Source organism: Sciurus carolinensis, chromosome 16 (genome assembly GCF_902686445.1).
Source record: "Sciurus carolinensis chromosome 16, mSciCar1.2, whole genome shotgun sequence".
NCBI classification, from domain to species: domain Eukaryota; kingdom Metazoa; phylum Chordata; class Mammalia; order Rodentia; family Sciuridae; genus Sciurus; species Sciurus carolinensis.
The window spans coordinates 60,698,071-60,707,658 of NC_062228.1; the positions used below are offsets into that span (position 1 = coordinate 60,698,071).

At 42.4% G+C, this 9,588-nt stretch overlaps 1 protein-coding gene across 1 annotated transcript; it reads left to right on the forward strand.

Moving 5' to 3' along the window:
• Positions 1-8,642: 8,642 nt before the first annotated feature.
• On the forward strand, positions 8,643-9,353 carry LOC124966024 (vomeronasal type-1 receptor 4-like). Its single transcript, XM_047527116.1, has one exon. It carries the CDS (start codon positions 8,643-8,645, stop codon positions 9,351-9,353), a length of 711 nt encoding a protein of 236 aa, XP_047383072.1.
• The last annotated feature ends 235 nt before the right edge of the window (positions 9,354-9,588 follow it).

Consider the following 9,588-nt stretch of genomic DNA (forward strand, 5'->3'; position numbering starts at 1 on the left):
CATTATGCCCATGACTTCATGGCTCACTCTGCCCTATGTGGTCATAATTCTGGCATTGACCTTAACCCTGGAGCAACATGTCACATGTTTTGCCTTCTCATATTTCCTCTCCACCCCATGCTCTTTAGACCTATCCCTCCAGGCTCTTTGCTCCACCATCTCATGTCTGTCATCCCATTTCCCTGTGCCCTCTGGTCACTCTTGTCTATCACATAGCTGTGCACTCTCCCTCCCCTCAACACTCCACAGTTAAACATATGCCCTGTTGTTTTTAGTAAATTCCCTTGAATGCCAGTATCTGCATGGTGAGGGAACTCTGAGCAGTCCACTGGAGAGAGCTGAGTCCTGAGCCTCTCAGCAAGACACCAGGCAGGTTCCAGAGTGAGCATTCTCTCAGGATGTGCAGGGCAAGCTTTAGCTCTCTACTAGTTTAATAGCTTCCCTTTATTTCCTCTGCATTCTCATCACATGGAAGTTCTTTGTTGGGAAAAGCCTATTCATTCCACACATAACCCAGTTACTAGCTGGGTTTAGATTCACACCCTGAAAATCCAGCATTTTTCACATCACCTCCACAGCTTCTATAGACTGATGTTTTCCTGGGAATTTATGTTAAGACCTGAAGGGCTTACCCTATCAGAATCTCCTCTGTACACAACTCAGGCTTTTCCATAAAATAAGACTTAACCTTTAATAAGCAAAACCTTAAAATTCAAGCTCCTTAAATTTCCCCCAAAGGGTCTAATTTCACAGGAAAGTCAGTGAGTCATTTGTCCTTTTGAGAAGTGATCATGTGCTGATACACAGAGACAGATATAGTAGGGCAATCAAGAAAAAGAAATTAATATCCTGTTATAACGGATTTTCCCCAAATTTTCTCCATTATGTTGTGGCCCAAGAAGTCACATATATCTGCCCCAGCACTTTGCATTTCTCCATCTGTGCTGACACTTCTCAGGACACTACCTACACCAGAAACTTCATTGTTCATAGATGAATTGGTTCTACTAAGAATATATTTAGGTTCTAGCCTAAGTATATAAATGTATTCTGATTTAGAAAGAAGGAAGTACTACTTTTTAAGGGTGTAGGAGAGGACCTGACTATCTATTCAAAGAGAGCTTTGGATATTTTCACAAAATGTGAAAGTGTGAGATTGTGCTGTGGTTCTTGCATAGATCGCAGAGGAGTGATTCCTAGATGGGAAACCAGGCACTTCCTTCCATGTGGCACAGCAGACAGCAGGAACACTTAACTCACACCAGATTCCCATTCTCCCACCCACAGCAGTCTGTGTGGTGAGGAGTGGACCCGGTCAATGCTCCATGGGAAAGGAGTTTGCATCACACCTCAGGATCCCTGGACATAGGAAAACAAAACTTCTAAGGAGACCTGCCTTGTTTCTTGCACCTGAGAGAGACATTATTTTTATTTAACAGCACAGAAAACATATCTGGTGATGATAAATCTGTCTTCCCAACTCTATCTTCACAGGTAACCAACAATTAAAATTTGGAACAAAGCTTTTCTGGAAATTATAAACTAACTGATAACACTAAGGAGAATTATCCTACAACAGTGTCCACCATTCATTTCTCCACTGCGTTTGCTTCAAGCAAACTTTCCAAGGGTGCAGCACTTGGTTAACCATTGTGATTCAGCAGACTTTCAAAAACTGGGAACTAATCCATTCCATTTGCTTCCAGCAACATGAATTAGGATGTCTACCTACAGGATGCTCTGCATAGTGTGAGGACCAGAACTCTGTTTTCCTCCATCATGACCATATGGGTACTAAAGTCAGCCAACTGAGGACCATAGTACCTTTTAGGTTTACAAAGTCAAGTGACTCTCCCATCCATTTCTCTATTGCTGTTGTCAGTATGAAGAACAATGAAACACTTGAATATTGTGAAAAACCTTGCAATTATGTACTTATGACACAATCAGGCATATTTTGGCTAGTATTAAAATACTGGGCTCTGAACACAAGGGTGCGTTACCAATGAGTATGACTGAGCTTCATCTCCAGCCCATTTTTTAAAATTTTTGAGACAAGGTCTTGCTACCTTGTTGAGGCTGGCCTTGAACTTGGGATGCTACTGTTCAGCTTCCTGAGTTGTGGTGATTTCAAACATGTGCCAGAGCACACAGCAGGACTGTATTTTTATGCCCAGAAAGCAGAACCTGGAGAAGGTGGCTACAATGGTCTCACGGCTCATGAGAATAAATTAACCGACAATGGAAAAACACACTTCAATCAGGTCATTGGTGTTCACCAACCACCATGGGGGATGGGAAATACATGACTACATGTAACACCTGTGTTCTCCAGCACAGCAGCAGTGGACACATATGACCCAGCTGGAGAAGGACGTCAGTCCAGCATCAACAGCAGCTGATGGGATAAAAGTGGGGCATCCAGCATACATGTGTGCAATGCATAGATTCAACTCCATACTTCAAATCTGCAGGAGAGGATGGAATATAAGTAGATCCTGCAGTGGGTAGACTCCCTGCAGCCAGCCACAGTACCTGCTGGTGTGATGATCTGGACCCTCTGGTGGAGTGTCTGTCAAAACTCTATTGTCACTGACTTGATCAAAAATTTCCAGGAACATACTGAACCTAGGGTCTGGCCACACTAGAGACAAGACAGATGATCAGGTCCTACTAGGATAACTATGTGGCCAGATGTCTCCTTGGCAAGCAGGTTTCTGTCCGGATGGCTTTAAAGAACTAGCCTATTTGTGATAATGTGGTATGGGAGCTGAGGTTTGTCATAATATTTTACAAGGTGTAGAGGAGATATGGGAGAGCTGGACCAACTATCAGGAAGAGGGGGGCCTGGGAAAAGTCATATCCCTTGGGCAGCTGGACTTTGTGTCCCCACTCCCCTTAATGCCTCAGCTGAGCTTGAGCCACTCATCTTCTTGCTCTTCAGCACTGAAGGGCCCTGAAGCCTTTTGCTGTGCCTTTTTGGGGGAGAAACCCATTCACAATAGATAAGCAACAATTCACAATAGATAAGCTGCAGATAAGCTCTGCGAATTATGCTGCTATAAACAATGTGGCTGCATCACTAAAGTATACTGATTACATGTCCTGAGGAGTGGTAAAACTGGGTCAAATGGTGGTTCCATGCCAACTTACTTTTTTTTTGACAAATCTCCATACTGCTTTCCAGAGTGGTTGCAATAACTCACAGTACCAAAAATAATGTATAAGTTTACTGGCTCGTCACTTGTTTTTATTTCACAAACATCATCAATTCTCAACATTTTTTCTTTAAACAGCCTGGTTATGAGTACCACATTGCTTGCCTCATCACAGTTTTGGTAATTTAGTTAATTAATTATTTATTTTTAGAAGGAAGAAAAGATACATCAACAAAAATCTTCATTTTTAGTTTTCACATCCTTAAATGGTATCACTTTATAGCATGCAGGAGAAAAAAAATCACACAATGCATCTGAGAAAGATTACTAATGAGTTGAAGTAAAGGGAAGATCATAGTGTCAAAATTCATATAACATGTCATTGGATTCATTTCTATAACTGAATGTAAGTTAAATTGGAAATGATGATATGAAAATATTCTAGGACAATGACTTTTGCATATCACCCAGCAGTGGTAGACGTCTAAACAGAACACTATCCCAGGCAGACAGTTGTTTGCAAAAGCCCCTAAGAAATAAAAGCTCCAGCATTAGACAGATCAACTAGCAAACTCTATCATTAGTGACATTAGTGTGTGTCATTAGTGACACAGGTGTTGAGAATCAATGAGGATCCCAGTAAGTTTCCCCACTATTGAAGCAGGAACACTCAAATCACACTGAGGTAAGAGAAAAAGTTTGATTTCAAGGATAGAACAGAGTGAGAGAGACAGAGGCTCTTTCACAGAGACAGAAAAGGGAGTCCAAGTTGGAGGTTGGTGCCCCAGGAAGTGGAAAATGTCCTTCCTTTTCACACATTTTAGATTTCCTTTGTTCTTATGCTCCCTTTGCCTACATGACCAAAAGGCGGAGTGACCAAGAAGTGGAATAATCCCAGGGCTAGAAGGAAGCCACCCTGGTGTACAGGCAGAAAGGAAGCAACTCAGGGGCACGAATTAACAACTCTCCGTTAAGAGGAACAGTTTCCTGGAGGCAGGTATCCTTGGAAACATGTTCGTGGAGGAGGAAGTGTCTGAAGGTTTAGCATTTTATTTCCTTTTATTTTGATATAGTTCCTCCTGATCTGACTGTATCATTCATTACCTACACTGACTGTCTTTTGCCCCCTGACCTCATGTGCAAATGCTGCCTTCTCAACCCAACAGCACTGGATGGTTATCTGAATATCTACACTGTGTCTGTGGAGAAATAAGGAACACTCATTGGCCAAATGATTATTGAGGAAATATAAATCATAATGGTCAAGATAAAATCCATTGCCCTTATAGGTTTCTCCTCCATCCTGTATCCTTTGCCACCTGACAGGTTTGAGGGACACGGGCCACACAAGTTCACCATCACTGCTGACTCATTTGCAAGTTGGATATTAACAAAATCACCCTCAGGTTAAGTAACGACCTACAGGAACTCATGGAACTCACAGAAATCTCTTAGGCCACTGATTATGGTTCACTACAGGGAGGGGATTCAGGTTACAGTCAACCCAGGTAAGGAGTCAATAGGCAGAGTCCAGGAGAGGCTCCCAATGTGGAGCTTCCCATCTTCCTCCCTCTGGGGTCACTGCTTCCACACCACATGTGTCAACACTCTTGGATACTGTCCACCAGGGCAGCTCACCTAAGATTTAGTGCCCAGAGTTTCTCCTGGAGTCTGTCACACACTGTCCACATGACTGAGTTTATCCTCAGCATCTCCTGAGGATGGGCATTTATTGAAGGACCCCAAACCCACACAGTTCATATCATTAGAGTGTCTGGTGGCCAAGACCCAGGCAAGCACAAGCTCTCCCTTCAGGCATCACATTTCAAGGGCCTGAAGACCACTGTCCAGCGGCTAAAGATAAAGGCCTGACCTCATTGGAGTAAGGCTGAGTTTCCACCTCATTCCACCTCCTGGTCTCTGCTGTAGACTCCCTAATAGCATGTGAGCATGCTTGCCTGGAAATCTGCATTTTGTACAGCACTGACAGGACACAGGCAGCCACAGGGTAATGTGAGTATGTCCAGCCCTTCAAAGAGCCAGAAAGGGGTGGAGATATGTTTAAAGAAATGAAGACTCCATTCTATGAATTTATTACAATCATTAGCACATCCTGTTATTAAGTTGATTAATCATTTTCCCCTCAACCTACCAAGAATACTTTGGGATTTGTAAGTCTTCAGTCCATACTCTATTTGCAAGTCAAGGTGTAGAGCCATAAGGCTATCACATGCTCTCCAACCAAACACACTCACACACATACATGCATGTGTTTCCTCATAAGTGTCATTCCCACATGCTTACCCTCAAATGCTGACACACACATGCTTTCCCATGATCTCACAGTTACCTCATACCTTCATTCACACTTGAAATACAGACACCAATGCAATGCTTATAGTTCCACTCACTTTTACTCACTTGTTGTTACCTGTTGTGTGTGTGTGTTGCAGTAATTCTTGCCATCTATGAAGTTGTGCACATCTTCAGGTCTGTGAATGCCCCCTTTTTGTGATTCCCAGCCCATCACATGGTAGCAGGACAATATTTCACATGCACAGCATTTAAACAGTATTCTAATATTTGTTATGTGATGTCATGAGAAAGTTGGAGAGTGTGGGGGTGTGACTGAGAGTGATAGGGTGAGGGTGGGCCCATGTGGAGGACAGAGGTCACAGGGTTAGGGTGGTCCACAGGGCCACAGGTGAAATCATCAGATCCTGCTGCTGTCATTGGTGAGGGAGTCTTTATTACACTGTTACTTGTATCGATATGGTTCTGTTTTCCCTCAAGTCATTAATGGGTTTCCATATTAGTAGAGAATATATATTTACAAAATTATGATATGAATTAGCATTGAATGGAGGGAAGAGCTATTGGGGTAGGAATGATAGTGGAGTGAAACAGACATTATTACCTCATGTACATACATGACTGCATGACCAATGTGATCCTATAATATGTGCAATTAGAAAAATGAGAAATTATATTTTTTTATATATGATCTATCAAAATGTATAAATGCATTTCACTGTCATGTACAACTAATTAGAATAAATAAAAAATAAGAAAAGAAGGTTTAAATTATGCAAATCCAAAATAATTGATTAACATTTTGCACACTAGTCCAATGACTTAGTTATAAGTTGTATCATTAGGATCATGTTCTTTCTTTGGCTTGAATCTATTTTAAAGTCTTCCCAGATATTTTGTCTCATTTCATTTGTCTCATAATAGCTAAAATTATGGTCCCATATGGGGAAATAAAGAAGTAACTAGATTTGGGGTAGAAAACTTCCAGGGCAGAAAGAAATACAATGGGACATGCGTAGGTCACTTCTAGTCCTTCTCATGATAAACCACAGAATTTCATGCCCCCTCCAAGAGAGATCCTATCTGCCTCCAGGGATCATGGATGAGTAAGAGCCTCTCCAAACACTCTAGTACATCTCAAGACATGCTATGATGAAACTGATAATTGTTGTTGAAAAGTGTCACCTGGGGAGAAATTTTTCAGCAGTGTTCTCAGCTTCCCAAGCCTGCAGCCCATTGCTGCTACAAGTGCAGTGATAATTGCAGGTCCCAGGGGAGGGGAGGTCACAGAGTCACAGACCCATATCTTGGGAGCTAGTCACCTCCCTGTAAGACACATCCTGGTCACAGAGGCCTCTGTACTGAGATCACCATTCTGGCAAAGAGAAGGAAGCTGGCGAGTTCTTTTTAAGCACTGTCAATCTGAGCAGCATCTGAGGGAAGAGCCATTTCGAGAGTCTGGGTAAGTGATCACAACGGAAAAGAGAAAGTTGGACTGAACCGTATAGGAGCCAGAGCCACACAGGAAGTAGAACAGTTTTGACCATTGGGTTCAAGACTCTAAATATTAATGGGATTCCAGTCACAGTACCAATCCCTTATGGATCTTAATTTCACTCATCTGATCCTCTCTGGCAGTGATTGCTGTGGGTCAATCCAAAGAAAAACGGATTCTCAAGGTGTAACAGCAGTTTGTTTTAAAATCACTCAACTGCCAAGGTTCTACACTTAATCTTCATTGTTTCTAAAGATGAGCCTAAAATCTCGCCATGATTGTTCTGTGGAACGGGACACATTGAAAGGAATCTGTGAGTCCTGTGTAGCAGTGATCTGGTGGTGACTGCTTGAGGAGTAAGCTTTCTCTGACTTGAGCATGGTGCAGCTGAGGAGACAGAATTGTACCAATCCTGAGACAATCACGGATTGTGACTATGGTGAGGTTATTTCTTCCTTATGTTGGAAAGGAGCAGGTATTTTAAAAAATGAATATAATTACTACAGGTCTCCAACATGACATTTCAAGTATATTTCCTATTTTTTTTTTCCTTTAAAAGTACTCTCTTGATTGTAGATGGGTGTAGAATATCTCTTCACTGTACATGCAAATTTCTTTGAACATAAAATTTCTGTGAACGATTAAGCCAGCTAAATGCATGCATTCAAATGACTGCAGAAATTCTAGTGTATGACTTTTAAATTCACAAATGTTCATGCCATAGATATGGCAGTGGGCATGGATGACTCCTATTGTAATATGCTTCTCCAAACTTGCTTCTTTGAAATAGTTTTACCTAACTTACTAATTAATCAACTCATATATATCTGTTGAAATCAGTGAATGTTTGCTTCTACTGTACACTGTTATTGTGTGTTGCTGCTTAATGTCCCAATACTTGGGACATGTTCTGGGAATGTAGCACAATTCCTGTCATGGGAGCTATTGAACTTGTGTTCCTCACACACAACCCAGTGAGTCATGGGGAGTCTGCCCTGAAGTGGAGCCAGTCCTGAGTCGTCTCATGGAACTCACCACAGGACAGGTGCCTGCACTGCTAGAGTTCCCTCAGCACATCTGCAGTTATTAAAATATCTGAATGTTCCTTAATAATTGATAATGAATCAATACCAATCAATTCATTAATGTAAATCTTTACAAGCAAATGGTAACATTTTATAATGAAAAGGAAGAAAATACCACTAGTTTAGAAGATCATAGGAATGCAGAAAATCAAAAGTAAATAATAAATCCGATTGATTGAAGAATGCTGTTCATTTCCTTTAGGGACGGTTGCTGTTCTGTTCTGCTGCTGCTACTACTCAGCCAGCTTCAAGACACCTCTAATCCCCTGATCAGAGTATGAATTTACACAGACACTTAGCCTCTGTGTACTCGAGATCTGCTGGTCATTATGAGAAGTCATTGTAGGTCCTGCCACACATAGAGAAGAATCAAGAACCACCCTGTGGTGCCTTCACAGCAGGGATTAATACACACTCATACGTTTACCTGTTCACAAAAATCACATGATAAAAGGAAAATGTGAAGTAAATGTTATGAGCAGAAACTCTGGAGAGTGGGCAATGCTGGATTTTGATTGACAGGACACATGCAGCTCAGGCCTCCTGCTCTCCTACAGGACTCTTTGGCTGGGACAGCAGAGAAAAGACAGGATGGCAGCCAGTGATGTAACTGTAGGGGTCATCTTCCTGGCACAGATTTTTGTTGGCTCTCTGGGCAATTCCTCTCTTCTCCTCCATTTTCTGGTCCTTGACTTCACTGGGGGTAGGGTAAGACACACAGACTTGATCCTTAAGCACTTGACTGTGGCCAACTTGTTAACTCTCCTATGTAGAGGAGTTCCCCAGACAGTGGCAGCTTTGGGAATGAAAGTTTTCCTTAGTGATTTGGAATGCAAGCTGCTTTTCTATGTTCACAGGGTGGGAAGAAGTGTCTCCATTGGCAGCACCTGCCTCCTGAGCAGCTTCCAGGCCATTACCATCAGTCCTGGGGACTCCAGGTGGGCAGCACTTAAAGAGAAAGCTCTCAGATACATGTGCTCCTCCACACGCCTAAACTGGATTCTGTATGGCCTTTTAAATGTTATGTTTCCAGTGGTCATGACTGGAAACTGGAGTCACAGAAACATCACCTGCCTAAAAGATTTTGGATACTGTTCTGCTGCTCGTCATGACACAACCACAGACTCACTGTTTGCAGCTTTGCTCTCATTCCCTGATGCTGTGTGTGTGGGGCTCATGCTCTGGTCCAGCAGCTCCATGGTGTACATCCTGCACAGGCACAAGCAGAGAATGCAGCACGTTCATAAGGTCAGATCCCCAAAGTCCTCCCCTGAGCCACCAAAACCATCCTCCTCCTGGTGAGCACCTTTGTCTCTTTTTACACACTTTCCTGCATCTTTCAGATTTTTGTGACTGTTAATCATAATCCCAACTGGCTCATGGTAAACGTGGGTGCAATAGTCTCCGGGTGTTTCCCAACTATCAGCCCCTTCCTGCTCATGAGGTGGGACTCCAGGGCATCCAGGCTCTGTCTCACTTGGATAAGGAATAGGAAAATTCCTGATAGGAGAAACATGTAAATTGTAACTAATTGAGC

Bases quoted from the DNA above. Each gene is read 5' to 3' on its own strand.
- LOC124966024 (XM_047527116.1), top strand. From the start codon at position 8,643: ATGGCAGCCAGTGATGTAACTGTAGGGGTCATCTTCCTGGCACAGATT.